The sequence below is a fragment of the Lucilia cuprina genome, chromosome 5 (genome assembly GCF_022045245.1).
Source record: "Lucilia cuprina isolate Lc7/37 chromosome 5, ASM2204524v1, whole genome shotgun sequence".
NCBI classification, from domain to species: Eukaryota; Metazoa; Arthropoda; class Insecta; order Diptera; family Calliphoridae; genus Lucilia; species Lucilia cuprina.
In genome coordinates this window covers 39,800,344-39,825,259 of record NC_060953.1, presented here as the reverse complement: position 1 = coordinate 39,825,259, position 24,916 = coordinate 39,800,344, and the positions used below count along the sequence as shown (strand labels likewise).

General features: G+C 28.9%; 1 protein-coding gene across 4 annotated transcripts in view; it reads right to left on the bottom strand.

The window, feature by feature from the left end:
* LOC111678984 (transient receptor potential cation channel subfamily A member 1) overlaps positions 1–24,916 on the bottom strand; it is a 60,894-nt gene that overhangs the window by 34,411 nt on the left and 1,567 nt on the right. For 2 of the 4 annotated variants that reach the window (XM_046952756.1, XM_046952757.1), the window contains exons 1-4: positions 10,061–10,557; positions 4,354–4,510; positions 4,166–4,256; positions 3,248–3,443 (exon numbers count right to left, since the gene is read on the bottom strand). In XM_046952756.1, the coding sequence (XP_046808712.1) occupies positions 3,248–3,443; positions 4,166–4,256; positions 4,354–4,510; positions 10,061–10,255 (639 nt within the window). In that variant the 5' untranslated portion in view covers positions 10,256–10,557. Of the gene's footprint in view, positions 1–3,247; positions 3,444–4,165; positions 4,257–4,353; positions 4,511–10,060; positions 10,558–24,916 lie in introns of those variants that run through there. The other 2 variants (XM_046952754.1, XM_046952755.1) reach the window with 1 other exon arrangement.

The following is a 24,916-nucleotide window of genomic DNA, read 5'->3' as shown; positions in this document are numbered from 1 at the left end:
ATTCTTATTTTCAATAAGGATCGATCCTTATAAAATTTGATAGGGAGATTTTGGCTCGCACGAAACTTGTGTATGTAGAATTTTGTAGTAATGAGCGTTGAATTCGTTGTCTAAAGGCCACATTATTAGGGGGTTACATAATAATGGACTCATCATATAATAATGGACTCATTTAAGAAAATGATTTTAGTTCCCATAAAACTTTTATATGTCTAATATTATTGTTATATATATGCTTCTTAAGGTAGATATGAGCATTAAAGTCGTTTTCTGAAAGGGACCTTATAGGTGGGATAGGGTCAATTATGTATAGGGTCAATTATCCTTATAAAATTCTACAAAGAGATTTATGAGACCATAAAACATGTTTGTGCCGAATTTCACCGCTATTGATGCTTCTCTTAGCCAGTTATGAGCGACAAAGTCATTTTCTGAAGGGGTCTTTATATGGGGGGTAGGGTCAATTATGAACCGATCCTTATAAAATTCTACGAAAAGATTTATGTCCCCATAAAACATGTTTGTGCCGAATTACACCGCTATTGATGCTTCTGTTAGTCAGTTGTGAGCGATAAAGTAATTTTCTGAAGGGTTCTTTGTATGGGGGGTAGGGTCAATTATGGACCGATCCTTATGAAATTCTATGAAGAGATTTATGTCACCATAAAACATGTTTGTGTCGAATTTCACCGCTATCGATGCTTCTGTTAGTCAGTTGTGAACGATAAAGTCATTTTCTGAAGGGTACTTTGTATGGGGGGTAGGGTCAATTATGGACCGATCCTTATGAAATTCTATGAACAGATTTACGTCACCATAAAACATGTTTGTGTCGAATTTCACTGCTATTGATGCTTCTCTTAGCCAATTATTGGCGATAAAGTCATTTTCTGAAGGGGACTTTATATGGGGGGTAGGGTCAATTATGGACCGATCCTTATAAAATTCTACGAAGAGATTTATGTCACCATAAAACATGTTTGTGCAGAATTACACCGCTATTGATGCTTCTGTTAGTCAGTTGTGAACGATAAAGTCATTTTCTGAAGGGTACTTTGTATGGGTTGTAGGGTCAATTATGGACCGATCCTTATGAAATTCTATGAAAAGATTTATGTCTTCATAAAACATGTTTGTGCCGAATTACAGCGCTATTGATGCTTTTGTTAGTCAGTTATTGGCGATAATGTCATTTTCTAAAGGAGGCCTTATATGGGGGCTAGGCGAAATCGTGGACCGATATTGCCCATTTTCAATACCAAACAAACTGGATCAACTATAAGTATCTGTGCAAAATTTCAGCTCGCTAGCTACTTCCGTTTGGACTCTATCGTGTTTTCAACAGACAGACAGACGGACAGACGGACGGACATGGCTAGATCGTCTTAGAATCTAATAAGGACCCAGAATATATATACTTTTATGGGTCTTAGACGAATATTTCAATGTGTTACAAACGGAATGACAAAAACAATATACCCCCATCTTTTTTGATGGTGGGTATAAAAAAATATATGAAGATTTTCATTTAAACCGTTCAATATGTTTGACAAGATATTAAGATGGATTATGTTTTCTTCAAGAAATTTAACAAAACATACAAGACTTTTTTTGTATGATTTTTAAAAATTTATAAAATAATCTACAATTAAACTCTTACCCACAAACAAATCTTCTTTAACAATTTCGACATTTTTTCATTAAATTATTTATTAAAAGTAGAAAAGAAAATATTAAATAAAAAACAAATTTGATATGTAGTAAATATAATAAATGATTGTGTTGTTTTTCGCTTAAAGACCAACATATTTTTACCAAAATATTTTAGCCATTTATTACTTCGTTTAGGTAATCATGCCTGCTTTTATTGAAGGATAAAATTGTTTTATGTTATTTTTTCATGCTATTTTTTAGAGGGGTAAAGAGGGATATAAATTAAGGAATATGATAAAAATAATTAAACAATACAATTTAAATGCATTTTCTTTACCATTCATTTTTTTCGTTTTTTATACAGTCATAATATTTATTTATACACATATTTTAATGTCATTTTTATTAAGCATACAGCAGTGACAGTGGAACCAGTTGTAGAAATTCATAAGGTATGTTATAAATATTACGGGATTATTATGAGCGTGTTTTAGTTAAGTTCTAGTTCTGTTCCAGTTCTGTTCTAATTCTATTCTAGTTCTGTTCTAGTTCTGTTCTAGTTCTGTTCTAGTTCTGTTCTAGTTCTGTTCTAGTTCTGTTCTAGTTCTGTTCTAGTTCTGTTCTAGTTCTGTTCTAGTTCTGTTCTAGTTCTGTTCTAGTTCTGTTCTAGTTCTGTTCTAGTTCTGTTCTAGTTCTGTTCTAGTTCTGTTTTAGTTCTGTTCTAGTTCTGTTCTAGTTCTGTTCTAGTTATGTTCTAGTTATGTTCTAGTTCTGTTCTAGTTCTGTTCTAGTTCTGCTATAGTTCTGTTATAGTTCTGTTATAGTTCTGTTCTAGTTCTGTTCTAGTTCTATTTTAGTTCTGCTATAGTTCTGTTATAGTTCTGTTATAGTTCTATTCTAGTTATGTCCTAGTTATGTCCTAGTTCTGTTCTAGATCTATTCTAGTTCTGTTCTAGTTCTGTTCTAGTTCTGTTCTAGTTCTGTTCTAGTTCTGTTCTAGTTCTGTTCTAGTTCTGTTCTAGTTCTGTTCTAGTTCTGTTCTAGTTCTGTTCTAGTTCTGTTCTGTTCTAGTTCTGTTCTAGTTCTGTTTTAATTCCGTTCTAGTTCTGTTCTATTTCTGTTCTAATTATGTCCTAGTTATGTCCTAGTTATGTTCTAGTTATGTTCTAGTTCTGTTCGAGTTTTGTTCTATTCTTGTCAGTTGTGTGATAAGATTTGACATATAGAATGTTATTTGTCACCTGCCCACCGTATGACCCACAAACATAGTAATTTCTATATTTGTACAATTACGTTTGTATCTAACCTACACACAGCTGTATACAAACATAAAATCAACATTATTTTCACTTTTATGATTTATTTCCTATTTCGGAGGGGGTTGCTTCATTCATTTAATTCATTCCTCATTATCATTATCATCAACATAATCATTATCTTTGTGATAAATACAAAAAACATAAATAAATAAATATTAAATAAATTATTTTTTGAATCAAACTTTCTGGTATTCAATTCAAATGAAATAAAAATAAACATATTTCGCAAATTAATGTTTAAAATGGAAAACTAATTATAATACCGTCTTGCATACCAAGATTCTGGCACACTCCTCGTGATCATAAATGGCGGCTAAATGTAAAGCGGTACGTCCGTGTTCTCCACCCTGTTGTATATCAATTTTATTACGATATTTACCCATTACACGTAACGATTTGACTTTATTCAATTCGGTTGCTAAGTGTACGGGAGCCTGTTTCTTTTCGTTAAGTATGCCGGTATTGACGGGGCTGGAATTAAATAAATTAAAAAAAATAAATTCTGTTGAACTTCAGGGGATCGTTTATAAAAATAAAAAGTCTTTATTATATTTAAAACATACTTAGAATTAAATGGAAAATCTCCTATTTGTCCATCTATTTATTGTTCTATATTTTTGTAATTTAAATGTCTTAAATATATAATACACACACGTGTTTTAAATTTTCCTCAACTTTTGGCAATTTTACTTTTTCCTTTAAAAAAATCTTTAAAAACAACACATTCACCACACTTGTCAAAAGCGGTATAAATCACTTCATTTATTTGAACTGTTTAAACATTCATACTGTTCAGTATATCACTGTTTTTGTAGAGAATAAAAATTGGAATACATCTTGGAAAGGAGTGACATAAAAATGAATTATAAAGAAAAATTAAGGGGGACAGGAAACCACCAACAAATTGGCAATTTAATTTGCACTCCCATTGAAAAACAAGGGGCCATTTAAAGAAGACATTTTAAAAAGTAGTTACGATGAATGATGCCACAAATGGTGGCTATTAAATGACTGTATGCCACCTTTTGGTAGGGGAAGACACCATGACAACTGTGGCCACTCAACAGTAACACGTACTCTCTACTACACAAACACACACACACACACACACACACACACACACACACACCTAACAACAATTGTGTATACTAAAAGGCATAAAGAAATATTTTAAAATTACACAAAATACTTACATTGAAAGTAAAAAGTCCAAGGCCTCGTATGAATCACATTCAACGGCCATGTGTAATGGTGTGTTACCAGCATTATCCCTGATATTGAAATCTAGGCAAACAATGGAAAAGACAACAATTACGATGTAAAGACATTTCTAGAAGATTTACATTTATTTTGCATTTTATATTCTAGATAAATTAATTACCTCCATTTTGATCTCGCATATAACGTAAAATATTAACCCTATTACGTGCAGCTGCCTGATGTGCTGCCGTTCGTCCTTTGCCATCTTGTAGAGATAAACGTGAATTATCTGCCTGATATAAACGCTTGAAATCATCCAGATTTCCAGCTTCTGCAGCCTGGAAAAATTAAGGAAAATTGTTTTTTAATTTAATTATTTAAAATATATTTTAGAAGTATTGAAAATAGCTAGAAGTTTTAAATGTGAAACTTAATTGTTCATTCCATTTATAGTTCAGTTCTAGTTCATTTATATTACAGTTCTAGTGCTGTTCTAGTTCAGTATCTGTCAAGTTTTAGTTCAGTTCTGGTTCAGTATCTGTCAAGTTTTAGTTCAGTTCTAGTTCAGTTCAAGTTCAGTTCTAGTTCAGTTCTAGTTGAGTTCTAGCTCAGTTCTAGTTCAGTTCTAGTTCAGTTCTAGTTCAGTTCTAGTTCAGTTCTAGTTCAGTTCTAGTTCAGTTCTAGTTCAGTTCTAGTTCAGTTCTAGTTCAGTTCTAGTTCAGTTCTAGTTCAGTTCTAGTTCAGTTCTAGTTCAGTTCTAGTTCAGTTCTAGTTCAGTTCTAGTTCAGTTCTAGTTCAGTTCTAGTTCAGTTCTAGTTCAGTTCTAGTTCAGTTCTAGTTCAGTTCTAGTTCAGTTCTAGTTCAGTTCTAGTTCAGTTCTAGTTCAGTTCTAGTTCAGTTCTAGTTCAGTTCTAGTTCAGTTCTAGTTCAGTTCTAGTTCAGTTCTAGTTCAGTTCTAGTTCAGTTCTAGTTCAGTTCTAGTTCAGTTCTAGTTCAGTTCTAGTTCAGTTCTAGTTCAGTTCAGTTCAGTTCTAGTTCAGTTCTAGTTCAGTTCTAGTTCAGTTCTAGTTCAGTTCTAGTTCAGTTCTAGTTCAGTTTTAGTTCCGTTCTAGTTCAGTTCTAGTTCAGTTTTAGTTCAGTTCTAGTGCAGTGCTAGTTCAGTTTTATTTCAGTTCTAGTGCAGTGCTAGTTCAGTTTTAGTTCTGTTCTAGTTTAGTACTAGCTCAGTTCTAGTTCTGTTCTGGTTTAGTTTTAGTTCAGTTCTGGTTCAGTTCTAGTTCAGTTTTAGTTCAGTTTTAGTTCAGTTTTAGTTCAGTTCTAGTTCAGTTCTAGTTCAGTTTTAGTTCAATTCTAGTTCTGTTCGTTTTTTTTCTAGTTATGTTTTAGTTCTGTTCTACTCTTGTTCGGGTTTTATTGTATCAGAGGTGATAAAAAGGGACATTCTTGTTCATACTACTAACCGGATTATTACTGTAGCCAAAAGATGAGTTACACAAAAACAGTTTGCTTTTATTTTTGTAAGATTTGTTATTCTGATATTGCCAAAATCTCTTTAAAGTTCATGCAATAAATATGTTTTTCAACAACTGAACAACGTTTAATCTTTTTTAAGGATTTTCTTTAAAAGCTCTTAATAAAGGCTCTTTAAATTAAAAATATCTTTAAGTAACAAATATTTATTCAATTTGCTATATTTTCGATCAGCATAGGTAACTATTGAAATAATATATAATAGTATTAAACATATACAATATTGATTAGTTATTTATTTGTATATTGTTAATAATTATTTTCCTTTTAATCACAAAAACATAACAAAAGCGGCAACGGCATTCGACTCATCATTCTATGTTAATTCCTTTAGAGTTTTTTTCATATTTTTTTGTATTATTTGTGGTCTTGTATTGTTAAGAATTATACTTTTTATTTATGTATATTCGCAAACAGCGTTAAATCGCTGCCGCCTTCAGTATGTTTATACACAAAAGCAGGTAATTATTAAGAGTTTGTTCAACTTAATGCTTATTTTTTGTGTGTAAATAGTAAAAAAACTCCAAATCCTCTTAAAAAAACATGATGAAAGGCAACTTTGTTCCTATAGTGATATTAGCAGGCAGCCAAATTGTTTATTTTCTTCAAGTGGTCAAAGTGCCATGTCAAGAAATCTTAACTGTCATGTATGTGATAGCATACATGGAATACATTCCCAGAATAAATACACAATTATGTTAATATAAATTCATAGAAAATAAATGAAACAAAAAAAAAAAAAAAATCATAAAGTAAATAAAACTAAATTCATATGTATGTTTGTTTATGTTGTCAGTATAAGTATATGTATGTGTTAAGAAAATTCTGGATATAAAAGATGAATTACAAATTAGTTAAATGTTTTAGGAAATAAATCAAAAATAATACCTTCAGGTGCTGCAGGAAAATATGTTTAATAAAGGAAGATATATGTAAAAACTAATAAACTATTGGTACGTTTTCCACTCGTCAGTTTTGTAGATTTTATTTATGATGAAAATTTAACAGAAAAAGAGGAAAACATATTTAAATTTTGATTATGATAACGATTTAAGTATTATAAAACAGTTGTAAATTTAGCAAGGGATCGAGGATAATTTTAGTTCAGATCCATTTTAGTTCTATTTCAGTACTAGTTCAGCTTTAGTTTAGTCCGATTTAGTTCAGATCTTGTTCAGTTCTAGTTCAGTTCTATTTCAGTTCTATTTCAGTTCTAGTTCAGTTCTAGTTCAGTTCTAGTTCTAGTTCTGTTCTCGTTCTGTTCTAGTTCTGTTCTAGTTCTGTTCTAGTTCTGTTCTAGTTCTGTACTAGTTCTGTTCTAGTTCAGTTCAAGTTCAGTTCTAGTTCAGTTCTAGTTCAGTTCTAGTTCAGTTCTAGTTCAGTTCTAGTTCAGTTCTAGTTCAATTCTAGTTCAATTCTAGTTCAGTTCTAGTTCAGTTCTAGTTCAGTTCTAGTTCAGTTCTAGTTCAGTTCTAGTTCAGTTCTAGTTCAGTTCTATTTCAGTTCTAGTTCAATTCTAGTTCAGTTCTTTTTCAGTTCTTCTTCAGTTCTAGTTCAGTTCTAGTTCATTTCTGGTTTACTCCTAGTTTAGTTCTAGTCCAGTTCTAGTTAGTTCTGGTTCAGTTCCAGTTAAGTTCTAATTCAGTTCTACTTAAATTTTAGTTCAATTCTACTTCAGTTCTCGTTTTTAATGAAAAATATTAATCGGAAAAATATTTTTTTCTTATTTTTTATCTTAAAAGCTTTTTAATATTCAATTACATGTTCATCCTATCAAATCATGTAGATACAATTTCGTTTTTAATTATTTTACAACCAATGCACTAACTTATTTTACTTAGGTATATTATAGTTGGCAACAAATATTGAATTCATTAACCGTTTAATTGCAAATGTATTAAATAACAAAAAAAAAAAAAAAAAAATCTGACATGATTTTCATACTATTCTTTAGATTTCATTAATAAACCGTGTAATTTACAAACTATTACATTAATTAAATTCTTCGTAAAAAAAGTATATTATTTATTTTAATGAATAAAGTAAAAACAGATAAATCTGTTAGATATTACGAAATTGTTTTTATTAATAAATATTATTAAATCTTATGACAAAATTATTAAAACCAGGTATTTTATCTCTTGTAGGTGTTGTCATAATACAAATCTTTTATTTTCCATATTTAGTATTTATTTTTTCTTAATTTTATTAAACATTTTTATTTTTTTTTAATAATAAATATTTATTGCGTATTTTGTTTATGTAACAATCGCTCAGTTCATTATTGATGAAATGTAATTACATTTTTCCACCTCGTCGTATGATTGATATCTTCATATTTGTTTAATGTTTTAGCTTTTATTTTTCTTTATGTGTATCTTTTGGAAATTAATTACCTTACCCGGGGTCATCAAACGCTTACAATTTCGTCTATAAAGATTAATTAAGCTTTTTGGTGAATTGTTTTTAACTTTAACTTTTGGTGAAACTAATAAATGGTTTTTATTGGAAATACAAATATTTTTAAAAAAATATTTTCTATGATTTTTGTTTACCGCTGTGTTACTTCTTGACGTTCATTTATAGATCATTTTCGTTGAAATATTTACTGAATATTGTATTGCATACCTGTATGTATGTTTGTTTGTATTTGTATATTTTAAAAAATCCTTTTGTCCTTGCAAAATATTTTCTGTTGCCTTTTTGGTTGGTTAAATACATACATATACTATATTCAAATAAAAGGATGGTGCAATTTTGTTCGAACAAACAATTTACGCTTTAAAGTAAAATGAACTTTTTGAGAAAAGAACTACTAAAGTACATTTGAGAGACTACAATGGCCGATTTAGTATAACTTGGGTCAAAAATGTGACATTTACCTTGCTCATATATTCATTATGAGAGCAATTTAAATATAATAAGTAGACTAGAAAATGTGGACATGGTACCAACTTCCGTTGTAATTCACATTATGTTTACTGTTAAAAAAAACAAGAACAACACTGTCGAAGAGCGACCCTAATGAATATGTTTGTGCATGAATGAACGTCAAATTTGTTACTTCCCACAAAGTTTTTTTTTTACATTTCACTCAACATTTATCGTTTGGTAAAAATGTAAAATCTGATGTCAGTTTATGTCAAATGGATTAGGTAGATATAAAAGTTGGCAAAAGTATTTTTTTTTACATTTTTGTCAGATCAAAACCAAATAATTTAAAAATCATGCTGTTAGGGTTTGTTGTCACATTTGTGGAATGTAAACGTGTGAACTTCTGATTTTATATTCGAAATCATTTGTTAACAACTTCTACGGAAGTGATATTAAATAAGTTCTAAAAAAAAGGATTATTATAAAACATAAAATAATTAAAACTGATCGAACTTCTCGTTCGAACTTTGTAAATACTTTCTGCCGGTTTCTCTAAATGCGGAAGAACATTTTCATTCTTACAAATATATTGAATAAATTAAAAATTTTGTTTTATTTTCAATATATATATATATATAAGAAAGAAAATATTGTTTAGATATTGTGAAACAAGCAGTTTACCTGATAGTTCAGTTCTATTTCAGTTCTAGTTCTAGTTCAGTTCTAGTTCAGTTCTAGTTTAGTTCTAGTTCAGTTCTAGTTCAGTTCTAGTTCAGTTCTAGTTCAGTTCTAGTTCAGTTCTAGTTCAGTTCTAGTTCAGTTCTAGTTCAGTTCTAGTTCAGTTCTAGTTCAGTTCCACTTCAGTTCTAGTTCGGTTCTAGTTTAGTTCTACTTCAGTTATATTTATATTTATATTTATATATTGCTAATATTGCTATTTTTTACCAAAAAGTTTTATTGGATGATATCATCTCCACTACAACATATTTTTTAACGGTTAAAGTTTAACAATTGATTTCTTTTATGACAAAAATTGACAAAAAATTTTATTTTTTGTAATTGTATGCTTGTTCCAAGTTTTAAGTTAAAACACCTCAAAGACATCTCGACAGATTAGACTTGAGATACATAACTGATTTCATCAACAAAGTTGTCTTCACTACGCAAATCTAGACAAAATGACGATTTTTAAGACACTTTTATGTCAAAAACCTGCAGTGTTGAAGAAATTCTGATGCTATATTCGGATTTAGCAATCCTCAATCCTTTAAAACTGTATACGTTGGCTTAAACATTAATTGAACTATGTTATCCTTACAATATTAATACATAATGGCGTATACTTAATATAAACCTATGCAAATAAATAAATATTAAGTATACGCATAATTGTCATAATAAATTGATTTAAAAAAAATTGAAAATAATAAAAAACCACCGACAACCATTGAAAAATGGTTGTCAACATTTCCCATACACATTACCTGCATAAAATCATCGATAATTATTTTCGGTACCGGTGTCATGCGTAACATTCTTGTCCACTGTGTTGGTAATTTAAAAGGAGCATTTACCGTAAATTCAGCACCACGAGCACAGCCGTTAATTAAACAACGTATTGGTCTTACAATAACATCGCGTTTTGCAGAAGTTTTCATATTCGAACTTGTCGAAAACATAAATTATTTTTTTTTACAATGTTATTGTTGTTTAATAAATAATATGAAATGGTTTATTTTTATTTTTTAAAAAAACACTTCATTTGTTTATATTTTTTGTTATTTTTTCGTATACTAAAACATGTAATTCATTTTTGTTTTAGGTTTATGTTGATTTTGTTTTTCTTTAAAGAAGAGCTTGTAGACAAAGTTTTGTTTATCTTAAAGATATTTTCGTTTTTTGTTTAAATATTTACATATTTATTGTTTAAATTTTCCTAAATATTTTCTTTTCTGCACGATTTATTTTGCCACGTTTCGTTATTTTATTCAAATTTTATTTTCAATCAAATTATATTTTCTTAGATTTTATTTTGCCTGCATTTTGTTTTTTATTTTTTATTTTTATTTTGTTTTTGAAATTTAGTAATGATTTATTTACATTTTATTATTTGTTTGTTTTAAAAAAGTTTTGCTTTGTTTTTGCGTAAAATTTTAGTTAAGAAAATTTTTATTTGTTAGTTTTATGTATTTTTTTTTTTTGTTAACATATTGATAAGTTTAAGTGATTGGTTTGTTGTTAAAAGGATTAAAACATTATATTGTGTGTGTGTGGTTTTCCTTTTTATATGGAAAATTTGTTTGTATATGTGTAGTAGAATGTAAGATTAGGGAGGTATTACATATATTTATACATAATCTCATGTTGTTTTTTTTATTTTTTTTTAGCAATAATTGTTGTTTGAATATTTCGTATCCTTTAACTTAGTCTATGTACTAGTCATGAACTAGTCGACCTAAGTCTATATTGTTCGGTCTTTCGACTAGACTATTGACTTGTCTATAGACTAGTCCTTGATCTCCTTTTTAGACTATTCTATGGGCTAATCTATGGACAAATTTATATTCTACTCTATGGATGAATCTTTTGACGAATCTATGAACTAAACTATTGACCAGTCTATATGCTGGTTTATTTGTGTTGACTAGTCTATGGACAAGTCTATTGACTAGTCTATGGACTAGTTTATTCGCTAGCCTATAAACTGATCTATGGTTTAGGGCATTGACTAGTTTATTAGCTTGCCTACAGACCTGCCTGCATAGTCTATTGATTAGTCTTTTAGATAAAAAGTCTATTGACTAGTGTATGATCTAGTCTACTGACTTTATAAACTAGTCTATGGACTAATGTGTTGACTTGTCTTTTGACTAGTTCGTGGAGTAATCTATTGACTAGAGCATGATTTGTGAACTAGTCAGTTGACTAATTTATGAACTGGTATATTGACTATTTTATGATCTAATCTATTGACCATTCTATAAACTTGTCTACTAAGTTTATGATCTAGTCTATAGATAGGTACACAGTATAGTTTGTTGTCTAGTCTATTGACTATGGACTGTCCTCTTGATTAGTGTATGGTCTAGTCTATTCACTAGTAAGTTGACTTATTTGTGGACTAGTCTATTGACAAGTGTATGGATTAGTCTTTTGACTATTCTATGAAGTAGTGACTGACTATTATATGATGTGTGTATAGGCAAGTCTTTTCACTCTGTGGACTAGTCGCTTGATTAGTGTAGTGACTAGTCTTTTGACTGGTGTATGGACTAATCATTTGACTTTTTTATGAACTCGTCTACTAACTATTGTATGAACTAGTCTAATGACTAATGTATGGACTTTTCTATTGACTTGTCTGTGGTCTAGGAATTAGTGTATGGTCTGGAATTTAGTATATTGTAATTAGTATATGGACTTGTATATTGACTAGTGCACGGAGAAGTGGATTAGAGTAGTGACTAGTTTTTTGACTAGTGTATGGACTAGTCATTTGACTATTGTATGAACAAGTCTAATGACTAATGTGTGAACTAGTCTATTAACTTGTCTGTGGTCTAGGAATTAGTGTGTTGACTAGTTTATCGATAAGTGTGTAAACTAGTATATGGACTAGTCCTTTGACTAGTCTATGGTCTTTGTATTATTGTGTTGATTGATCTATGGACTGTCGACTAGTGTGTAATCTAGTCTATTGATTAGATTATGGGCTAGTATATTGATTAGTATATGCAGAAGTCTATGGACTAATCTAAGGATTAGTGTGTTGACTAGTCTATTGACTTGTATATAGACTAGTCGGTTGACTAGTGCATTAACTAGTCGGTTTACCAGGGCATTAACTAGTCTTTTGACTAGTGTGTGAGCTAGTTATTTGACTATTCTATGAACTCTTTTACTGACTATTGTATGAACTAGTGTAGTGACTAGTGTATGGGCTAGTCTATGGACTGGTCTACTGGTTATTGTCTAAACTAGTCTATTGACTAGTGTATGGCCTAGTCTATGGAATTGTCTATGTATATGAACTAGTCTATTGACTAGTATATGAACTAGTCTATGAACTAGTCTATTGACTAGTGTGTGAACTAGTATATGGACTTGTCTATTGGCTGTTCTTTAGACTGCTGACTAGTGTGTGTACTAGTATATAGATTAGATTATGGACTAGTGTATTAACTACTCTATGGAGTAGTCTACTGACTAGTCTATGGACTGATCTAGAGATATGTGTGTTGACTAGTCTATTAACTTCTATATGGACTAATCTATGAACTAGAGTATGAGTAGATTGATTTGTGTATGAACAAGTCTATTGACTAGTCTATGGACTGATCAAGGTATTCGTGTGTTGACTATTCTTTTCACTTGTACATTGAATAGTCTATGTACTAGTCTTTTAACTAGTGTGTGTCCTCGTCTATTGACTGGAGTATAAATTAGTCTATTGGTGTATGAACAAGTCTATTGACTTGTATACAGAATGAAATTTGGACTAGTTTATTACTGCTTTGTATACTTTTCTATTAAACATTCTGATTTGACTATTGATTAGATCTATTATGATTAATTTTGCATATATTTAATGAGTTTATTAAATTCTCCATAAACATTTAAATCTACTAACAATATGCAACAATAATTAAAATTCTATTAAATATATTGTTAATATTTCCTTTCTACATATTATTACTAAATTAGTTAGAATTATATATTTTGAATTAATTAAATACAGCAGAATTTATTAAAATTCATGATTATTGTCATTCTTTGTTTGTTTTTTTATTTACTCAGCCGTTTTTTCAAAAACCAACAAAATGTGGTTAAAATGTAATTTAAAATTAACTGGTTGAGTGTTTACATTGGAAATATAAATAAAAAAATTTCTTTATGATATTTGGAATTCATTAAAAATTTAAGAACATATGAAAAATAAACAAATCTTTAAGTGATGGAATACAGAAAAGACTAAAACAACTTTTTAAAGACTAGCATAGTTAATATATTTTCTACAAGTTGTGTTTCTTTCTTAAAAAAACAAGTCAATTATTTGGAAATTTTTCCTAAATTTTTTGACATTATTTAGCCTTAGGATTTATGTGTGTATTTATCAATTGATGATTGAATAAGTATTGTGTTTAAAGCTTACAAAAAAGCGTTACATAATGGATAATAATATCATTAATAAGTTTTGATTTTCTTTTAGAAATAATCCCTTGTGAATGAAACGTGTAAAAGTTTAATATTATTTTAACAACTTTTGTATAAAAATAGAAACATAAAACAAAACGAATTGAATGAAATTTCATAATCTAAAAGCATTTAATTTATAGAAAATAAATTAAGCAGCCTTAAGCTATGCTACATATATGTACTACTTTTTAAGCGAAAACAATAATTTAATTTTTTTAAGAATTTTTTTTTTAATTATGGTCCTACAAACTCATATGACCCTAGCTCATCCTTAAGGTTGATTATTTAATAATCTAAAAATTTTAGAATTAAATATTTTGTTTTAGATTTTAGTTTTAAAATTTATTTAATAAAACCTATAACTACCTACACTGAAATTGAAAATCTTAAATTTTAAATTTTACAAAAAAAAAAAAAAAAATGCTTTAATATAATGTTATTACAAAAAATTAATACAATTACATTGGCAGCTTATATGTGTATGAATAAGTGAATTTATTGCTTTGTTTTCCATTTAAATCTACTACATTTACTGTTACAATGCGAAACGTATAAAATCAATGACAAATATTAACAGCAATGCAGATAGATTTAATTATATTTGTAAATTTATTGAACAATTTTAATATAAAAATTGGCGGCATATATAGCAGCAGCAGAAAAAGAAAAACAAGCAAAAATGTTATATTCGTTTATAACGAATCTTAGATACCCACCACCGGAAGAATGTGTGTTGTAGATTTAAAGTAAATTTAAATGATTATCAGAATGATTTTCAATTGTATATATATCGAGATTTTGAAGGTTAAAGTGGATCATATAAGTTCCATATAGGTTTTTTGGTTCAACATTTATTTATGATTGATTGGCCATATGGAGGCCAAAGAAATCGAGTCCTCTTTGGAGGAAAAGGAGTGACTAAAGTAGAGATATTACGACTGGACTACATAAGGAGAAAGTTGTAGTGTAGTTGTTGCTATGGTTGACAGTCCTTGGCCAATAATATCGGGTCATTCCGGTAATTAAAACCAGCTGTCGAGGAATGGGATAAGGATGTAATATTAGTTGCAGTTTGCAGGTTCACTTACTATATGGCAATCAAAATATATCGAATTTTCATTGGAGGAGAAAGTCTTAAGCCTCAATCCAGCTAAACTTAAAACATTCATTGAATGTCTACTATGAAGGTGATACTGATATGGGGTCGTTTCTCACCTGAGGCACTTCTCAAGGATAAGGGGCGCACTGCAGGCCCGATAGAGGCGTAGGGGTATTTCTTCGAATTTTATATATATATACATCCTCCTTCCAAAGTAACTAACTAGCTAGCTAACTAACTAACTAACTAACTAACTAACTAACTAACTAACTAACTAACAAACTAACTAAATAACTAACTAACTAACTAACTAACTAACTAACTAACTAACTAACTAACTGACTAACTAACTTACTAACTAACTAACTAACTAACTAACTAACTAACTAACTAACTAACTAACTAACTAACTAACTAACTAACTAACTAACTAACTAACTAACTAACTAACTAACTAACTAACTAACTAATTAAATAACTAACTAACTAACTAACTAACTAACTAACTAACTAACTAACTAACTAACTAACTAACTAACTAACTAACTAACTAACTAACTAACTAACTAAATGCTTATGAAGATGAAATTGATATCTCCTTTACTCCTAGACAAAAGGATACCGCCGATCGACATAGTTAATTATTCAAATGTTTTCCTGGATCGGAAATTCAATTATTGACATCGGAGCAACATGAACCTCGGAAACCCACAGGCGCGAAATGAGGCCTAACTAACTAACTAACTAACTAACTAATTAACTAACTAACTAACTAACTAACTAACTAACTAAATGCTTATGAAGATGAAATTGATATCTCCTTTACTCCTAGACAAAAGGATATCGCCGACCGACATAGTTAATTATTCAAATATTTTCCTGGATCGGAAATTCAATTATTGACATCGGAGCAACATGAACCTCGGAAACCCACAGGCACGAAATGAGGCCTATAACGTATTCTCTTTGTAGTGAATTATTCGGTCCAATCTTGCCGATAGATCACAAATGCGTATGTTTTGATGTGCGTTGTGTAAAAGTTTAATACCCTACTGTCACCGAAATAGACTTTTCTGTGGGACCATGAGCATTATGTTATTTAAGTCTTTGGAAACATTGTTACATAATCCCCTACTGAAATATATATAAGATATAAGGCAGTGGTATGAAACGTCATCAAACTGAACACTCGAACAACGGACTAGACAAATAATACGACGAAAACTTTGAAGCACTGATCCCAGATAGGAAATTATGGTCAAGAGGAATATTAAAGCAAGAGGCTTTAAACTGGAGGGACAAAACTGGCCGGAAACACAGGATAACTGTGTTTATAATTAGGAAGTGCGGATTAATAAACTAAAGAATGTAAAGAGAAGCGTGAAACTCTGAAACACTTTCCTTTCTATTGCTTGTCTATCGTCGAAATGACAAACAAATATCTAAAGGAAAGAAACAATTCCGATTATAACAATCCTCATAAACAACGATTGGAAAAATCTAAGGAATTACGCTCATGAAACTGAGTTTCGAAACATCTAACATTAACTAATACTTTCAACTACTATATAACATTCCAAATAATGAAGTTCACAATAGGCCTGATAGTGATCTGGAAGATTTGACATTTGGACACAACGAAGTTATAGCATCCAAACTCAAAACATGAACTCTAAAATACTTCTCCCTCTAGGTCTGTGCAACGGTACTGAAACCCATAAGAAATGTTCAGTTTTCTTTCCTTTTTTTTCGAAATTTCTCCACTATTTCTGAATGTGTTACAAACGAAATGACTAAAATCAATATACCCAACCAAAATTGTAAATGAATTTTGTTTAAAATTGTCTATAAAATTATTTGCAATTTAAACAAGTGTAATAAACAGTTCATATCTTAGCCAAAAGAACGTATACAGTTGAATGATTTTTATAAAAATTATATTGTAAGTGACAGTAAAAAAAAACTTATGATGGAACACAATGAAAATTTATGAGTCAAAATATAAAATTTTATGATTGCAAATGGGGAATATGTTTTAATCCTAATATTATAAACCTATATCTAAATTTTTATATAAAGTAGTTCTTTTTTTGTGTGTCTGGCTGGACCGAATTTTTGAATATGAAATAGATTTCTGCCTGGAAACGTCTATATTATTTTACGAAATTTATGTAATAGAAAAAAGTACCTTTTTGAAGCATGAAAAAGTTCCTTAAATATCCCTTATAGAAGATTTTATTGTTACTTTTCATTATTCAAATAGTACCTTTGGCAGGTTTCTCTTAATAGTACTATTAATATTGGTACGTAAAATAAAATTTGTAAGAATAAAGTTTTTGGTACTTTTGTGTTTTCTTTAAGATAAAAACATTTGAAATTAAATATGAATAAGATTCTATATGAGAACGATTTTTGGTACTGTTTGCTTTTTTCAAATAGTGCATTTTGCTTTGATGCAGAAATATATTACCGTTTATCTAATCATAACAAAAGCTTTCAGACAGAAGTCCGAACAGTAATGGAATTTGAAAATTAGATTAGAATAAATATGGTTCCTACAGGACTAAATAAATAACCCGACAGCAAGAAGGCAATTAAGACGATATCTAAGACCGCATTGGATTGCGAGAAAGGTTTAACTGAATTCTCTCCCAGAGGTAAGGTTTACATCATATGAGTACCAAGCCACTTGGGAGTAGTTGGCAAGGAAAAGGGCGTATGTTATAGCTTCGAAGAGAAGAAAGCTCGAGTTAGTTAATCTGATGAAGACAAAATCATACGAAGCACCCAAAGCTAAGTTAACACTATAGGTGAGGGAATCCCTTAAGGGCTCTTGTAATAATGAAACCACTATAGTGGTGTAGGGTATAAAAAACATTGCGTTACTGACTCTCTGATTCATTTTCAAAGAGCCCTAAAGGCTAAATCTGAAATTTTCACTGTAGAAGTGTTTTTTTGGTTATAAAGATCTACTAAGAAGGGATTTTCGAAAATGTTTATACCCTACACCACTTTAGTGGGGATAGTATATTGGGTTTGTGCTGATGTTTGAAACATACAAAAATATTCGTCCTATTCCCACCTTAAGGTATACCAATCGGCTTAGAATAATTTTTGGAGTCGATTAGGCTATGTCCGTCCGTCCGTCTGGCTGGCTGTCCGTATAAACTTTGTGCGCCCAAGGACGAAGCCTATTGAAAATAGTTAAAATCGGTCCATTATTTCGACTAGTCCCTATGCAACCGTACACCCCACCCCCCCAAATAGGGCCTTTAATCTTATAATTAATTTAAATGATCTATTATGTCTACAAAAGTCGACAAAACTTAGTTTTATAGAACTTTAAATGACCCTAGCTCGATACAACTTCAGAAATTGCCTTAATGGTCAAAATTCACTTACAAACACTAATAACACATGAAGTAGACTTAACTCCCCTTACCAACACTTATAAGGATAGGGCCATATTTTGCCTTATTCCCCTTTGAGCCCTCTTGTAAAAAATCTCTTTTTTTGCCAAAAAAAGTAATAAAATCTAAAATATTATTTCATATCAGTTTTCATATGATTAACTTTCCCCCCAAAACAAAAATATTTTCTTCATAAACAGTCTGTTAATGTTTTCATGGTTAAATTTTAAATGAGTTTTTGTTGTAATTAAGTCTTTAAACATATCATTATATTAAATAAAATGTTTATATAATTAATTTAACGTTAAAAATAAATAGTATGTCTTAGTCACTGCAGACATGATGGCGTATACTTGATATTTTCATATGAAATTAAATAAATATTAAGTATACGCACTGTAAGTTTATGAATGCCTTAATTACCACATAGATTAAAAACTAGTTGAAATAATCGTAACTAGTTAATATTAAACAAAAAAGAAATTTATAAAATGAATATTTGGAAGAATTTGCTGAAAAGGTCCTTTATGGTACCTTAGATCGAAACTAAGCAGAACTCAAGATAACTAATAGCACTTTTTGAAGTGATGAAATATGTAACGATTTTACCGATTTTCAATTTCAAATACATCTTTTAGCTATTTTTTAGAACCTTAAAATGTTTTAAACCGAAAGACAGACGGACAATAGGACTTACATTCCTTGGAATCTAATAAAAATCCTGAATTTAATAAAAATAATATATTAGGTTTTATGACTTAGAACATTTTAAAAATAAACCTTAAATAAATTTCCAAAAAAAATATTTCATTTCATTAAACTGTTGCTTTTAATTATTAAATAAATATTTTCTTTTTTTAAGAATTCGTTTCAACTTTAAATCTTTTAACCAACAAATAAATTTTCTTTTATTTTAGTTAATGGTCTTGTACACTACTCTCAGGTGAGTTAATCTTTTCCTATCTCTCTATAATATTTAATATTTATGTTTTTAAATTTTAAGTTAAATTTCAAAAGAACATTTGATATTTTTTAAATACCTTTTTAAAAATTATCCTTTTAATATTGTTTACTAAACAAAGAAAAGACATTTTTAAATATATTTAATTTCTAGCAACCATTTATGCTAAAGAAATTTTTAATGTTCTTGTGGTTTCAAAATAAAAAAACATAGCATGACATCAGAAACGTATAAGAAATTCAACTAAAAAAGTTTAAAGGTTTTTGTTTAGAAGAAAATAACCTTTTACTAAAACAAAGGAATTTCTAAAGACTTTGAAAATCTTGGGATAAAGTCTTTTGAAGTGAGTTTATAATTTGTTAGATTTCATTTAATCAAAGGGTTTAAATGTTAAAAAAAAAAACTGAATTAACCCTATGTGGAGTTTTTAACAGATTTTAGAATGAAATAATCCGATTTAAGCAAAAATTCCAATTAAAATTACAAAAAATAAATATAAATATTTAAAAAAAAAAAAACATAAACTTGAGCGGCTTTGTTAACTTTAAAAGGTTTTTTATATTCTTCATCTTCGTATAGGTCTGTCATTCCTTTTGTTATTTCCAAAATATTTTTTTTTCAAGCTCTATAAAGTACATACGTATATAATCTAGATCCTTATAGATAGCAAAATATATTAAGTTATGTCCGTCTGTCTGTTGAATTAATAATATAAATTATTAAAATATTAAATAATTCAAGATAATTAATAAATTAAATAATATTTAATAAGTTAAATAATTCAATATAAATAGCGGAAAAAATTGGCCCATAAAAAACGGCGATATCAGTGAACAAAATTCCGAAAAAATCTATGGTAATGCAGTTTTATTGAAGCTTTAGGTTGATTTAAATGTTAAAAAAAGGTTTATATGATTTCTTGTAGAATTCTTGGGACAAAAAGTTTTATACTTATTAAATTACTTCTGGGTGCGGCTTGGGTATATGTGGAGGCACTTTTAGAACAAATGAAAATTGCCAAATATCAAATAACGAATAAACCGAATTTATATCAATTAACCGATTAAGAAAAACTTATTATTAAACAATAAAATTACTACTTATATATCTTATACAAAATTCAATATGTTTATAATAAATTAACTTTCTGCATTAATATCTTAATTACTTTTCTATAATGAAGAATATTTATTGGATGATTTGTACAACAATACTTCCGAAACATTGTAATAAGTTGTTCTGATTAATTTACTTCTAGAATGGGTTCATGCAGAAACACTTCAAATTTCTGAAAAGAAATCTTGAAAATAATGATATCGACTTTACTTCTAGATCCAGTTTTGAAGAACAGTATTGAATTTCTAAAGTATTTCTAATAAGTTCTTCTGCAATAGATAGTTATATATTTATATATTGGAATTTATTTATTGGAACTTGTAAATATCAAAAACTTAATATCTTTATATAGAATAGAATTTCACATGAAAATAATTTCTAATATTTGAGAAAAAAAACTTAAAAGAATTGAATTTTACATGAAAAATTATAATTTTGTTTGTTATAGGAAGAAAAATATTGTAGAAAAGAGACATTTAAAAATAAACATCAACTTGCTTTTTATTCGATTAACCGAAAAATTTTGAATTACCCGCTTATTAACCGGTCAACTTAAAATCCCAAATAATTATTTGTCGAATAAACCGAATAAGACCAAAACCCGAATAATTGAATACTCTAGTGCATGTTCTTCTATAATTTTTAAAACATGCTATATATAACATCCCTAATAATCGTTAGGATTGTAACTTTTAGAATTTTTTTTCAAAATGTAATCGCAAATATTTGAATAGAAGATTAACAAAAAATTTAAAATTTTATTAAAATTTAAAATAAAATAAAAATTTCGCGCTTTTTACAAAAAAAGTATATAATTATTAAATTTAAATCTGCAAATGAACAGAAAATGTATTTTTTAAGTAATTTATGAGCCCTGATTGGCTTATGTAACTGTTTTTTAACAGCAGTAATTGTGGGCTTATACATGGTGCCAGGGCCAAAATTTTTGTATCCCCCTAACTTTAAAAAATATAAAATTCTACAGAGAACTCTAATAAACGTCAGGAAAGCGTTTATTTTTTATTTTTGTCATTCTAAAAGTGCTAAATGTTTCACTGTGCTCTGTAAAGGCATGAAGCGGCGTTTACAGCCGAACAAAATATATAATGGACACGCTGATCCTAGTAGAATGTCTTGGTAAGTCAGGACATTAGGAAAATGGAGAAAGTAAGTAAGGGCCTAGAAACAGAAATATAACACCGTTTACCTAATAGTTACACAAGCTTCCAGGTGAAGTCCGCATAAAAACCGAATGTTTAAATTTGATTGCAATAAATATGTATTGCGTCCACAGGGCTTAATAGACATATTTACCGACAGCAGGTGATAAAATTAAATCTAACATCGTATTGGATTGTAAGAAAGCTTTAACTGAATATTCTCCCAGAGGTACGGTTTACATCAATTGGGTACCAGGTCACTCGGGAGTATTCGCAACGAAAGGGCGAATGTAATAAGTAGCTTTAAAGAGAAAAGATCTCGAGGTAGTTAACCTAATGAACACAAAATCATTCGACGCAACTAAAGCTTTTTGGAATAACGAAACGGTGGCCAAAAGGACAAAGATCCTATCGGCTTACCGTGATGAGAGAAATACGAGAAATCTCCAAATTAGCAAATCTTAGTACGATGCTACGTAGTGTGAGTGAAAACACAGGTTTACGATCACATCTTTACAAAATTGAACGTGCGGATTCGGACGATTGTAGAGCATATAGAGAGACAGTAAAACTTTGGAGCACCTTGTTTGTCATTGTCAGGCATTCATCGAAATTTGTTTTGTTTTGTGTTTTTATTACGGAAATAACATTTCTCTCAAACACTGATTGGAAAATTCTATGAAATTCAAGGAAATTGATTTTATGAACACTGAAAATAATAATTAAAAAACAAAATTAATGAAAAGGAGCCACAACAGTTCCGATGGTGGCCTATGTGTATTTCTTCGGATATGATGTAGTATATATCCTCCTATAAATCTTAAAAACCTAATTTAACATTAAGAATAAATATGTCAATCACCGCAGACATAATGGCGTATACTTGATATTTACATATGTAATTAAATATATATTATGTATACGCACTGTTAGCTTATGATTGTCTTAATTACCGAATCGATTAAAAACTATATTAGTTCAACAAAGGATACCTTATTAAATTAAATAACGGTTTACATATAACAAAATTAAAGAGAACTAAAAAAAGGTTTTAAAATGCTATCGAAAAAATTCGATAGTTCCTTAAAGAGGGGGGAAAATGTCGTTTCGTACAATTGTCAATAAAGAAAATATCTTCCACTTACTAATTAAGCGTTGTCGATTAAGTTATGTCCGTCTGTATGTTCCTTGAAAGTAAATTTTCTGAACACCCAGATATTTTTAGAACCCAAAATCTTTAACAATTTTTTAAAATGGGATTTTAAAAAGTTTGTTATCTAAAAACAGCTGTCCTAGGACAAAAACCTTAAAAATATAAGTAAAATCTGATATAAAAAACAGAAGTATAAGTAAAAATCTGAGACAACCTTTGAAAATTTCTTTCAAAATGAGACTTTTTGTGCACATTTAGACAAAACGAAATTACAACAACAAAAGGCAGCTTCATAAAGTAAATGTTGTTTTTGTATTCAGGTTACAAGTTACATATAAAACGGTGTCTTGTTATTGTTGTGTTAATGCCAAAATCAGGCAGGATTCTTATTTATAACTCTGGTATCAAGGACAATTTTTTCATTTTTTAAAAAATTAGTTAAAAGTGACTTTTAAGTGACTTTTACATAAATTTTTCGGTTGCATACATATTTTGTGAAATGTTACATTTCAGTATGTTGTGTAACAGAGTGTTATGAGTTAGATTACAAAGCATACTTTTAGGCATTAAAATGTATTGTATTGAATATAAAGAAAATGTTTGGGCTGAATGTAAATTTATACAACAATAGTAGACTCATATAACACTATAAATTTGTTAAATAATTTAAATAACAATTCAAGCTAAAAATTAACCCATTTGACCTTAGAATGAAATGCTTGCAAATTTTTATTATTTAACTCAAATTTACACAGTTTTTAAGCAAAAAATATACACAATTTCCATGAACAGAATCACATCTAAACGTTTTACATTTAACAATATGTTAATTTATTTTTAAGCCAATTAAAAAAACAATTAATTAAGGAGAAACCCAAGAGAAGTTATATTAAACTGTAAACACCTCACCCAAACTGTAACATTCATAATTTACAATTTTATTTTTTTGTTTTGGTTTACTAAAGGAAAATGTTCCTTCAAAGTTATAAAAAGAAGAAAAACTTTTGCACTTAAATTTTTATTACTTATTTTTTTTTGTTAACGGCAATTGTTTAAGGCAAAAAAACTTTTATGATTTTTTTTAAACAAAACTTTTGAACAGGTTACTTTATTTTTTTTTTTTTAGTTTGTAAATAGCCGCCAAATGTTAATTTATATTAAAATATCATGATAGTTATAGATAAGTTTGTTATTAAAGAAACTTTTATTTAAATAATTTTATTTATTAAAAATGTTGAAGTTAAACAAAATTTGTTGATAGATGTAGATAAACATTTTTTTATTTAAAATTTTTATATAATTTTAATATTTTTGTATTTTTTATTTATTTATTTTTTATACATTTTTTCCATTAAACTTGAATTTTTCTTCAAACCATCACAAACTTGAATTATTTTCCGTTTTTTTTTTGTTTAACCGTTTCTAATTGACCACCGCGAAGTAATGTTTAAAACTGAAACTTTGCACAGGATGTGGAGTGCTTTTATAGTCGCCAGCTTGACAACAAAGATGAAAGTAAAGTTAATTGACGAAAAAAAAAACAATGTCCTGTTGTTAGTGATAATTTTGGCAGTGATTTGCTTAATGGTATCAAAGTGGTGAATTTCTTGTAAAACAATTGAGTCAAAAACAAGAAAGGACTATGTATTTCTCAGGGAGATTTATTGACAGACAAACGCGCATTAGAGAGGAATCACAGAGCTCTCTGAGAGAGTAAAAATGGTGTATATAAGTTATTTTTCTAGGTTTTCTGTTTTGATTTGCTCTTTCTCAACAAATAAAATTTAATAGAAATTGAAAATAAACTGAAAAGGATTTAAAAATCGTAGTTAATGTTTAGGTTTTTTGTTGCGTCTTCTCGCTTTTTGTTTTGTTATGTCTTGGTAAATTTTTTGATTTATATTTATGATTGTATGTTATTTGTGTCTACAAAGGAAATCAACGCAAGTTTTTTTTATTAAGGTGTTCCCAAAAAGTAATGACAGTTTGTGTATAACTCGCACAGTAGAAGCTGAAAGAAACATACTTCTGCTGAACTGACTAAATAATTTAGTAAGTTACCAACTAACTAACTAACTAACTAACTAACTAACAAACTACCTAACTAACTAACAAACTACCTAACTAAATAACTAAATAACTAACTAACTAACTAACTAACTACCTATCTATCTATCTATCTATCTATCTATCTATCTATCTATCTATCTATCTATCTATCTATCTATCTATCTATCTATCTATC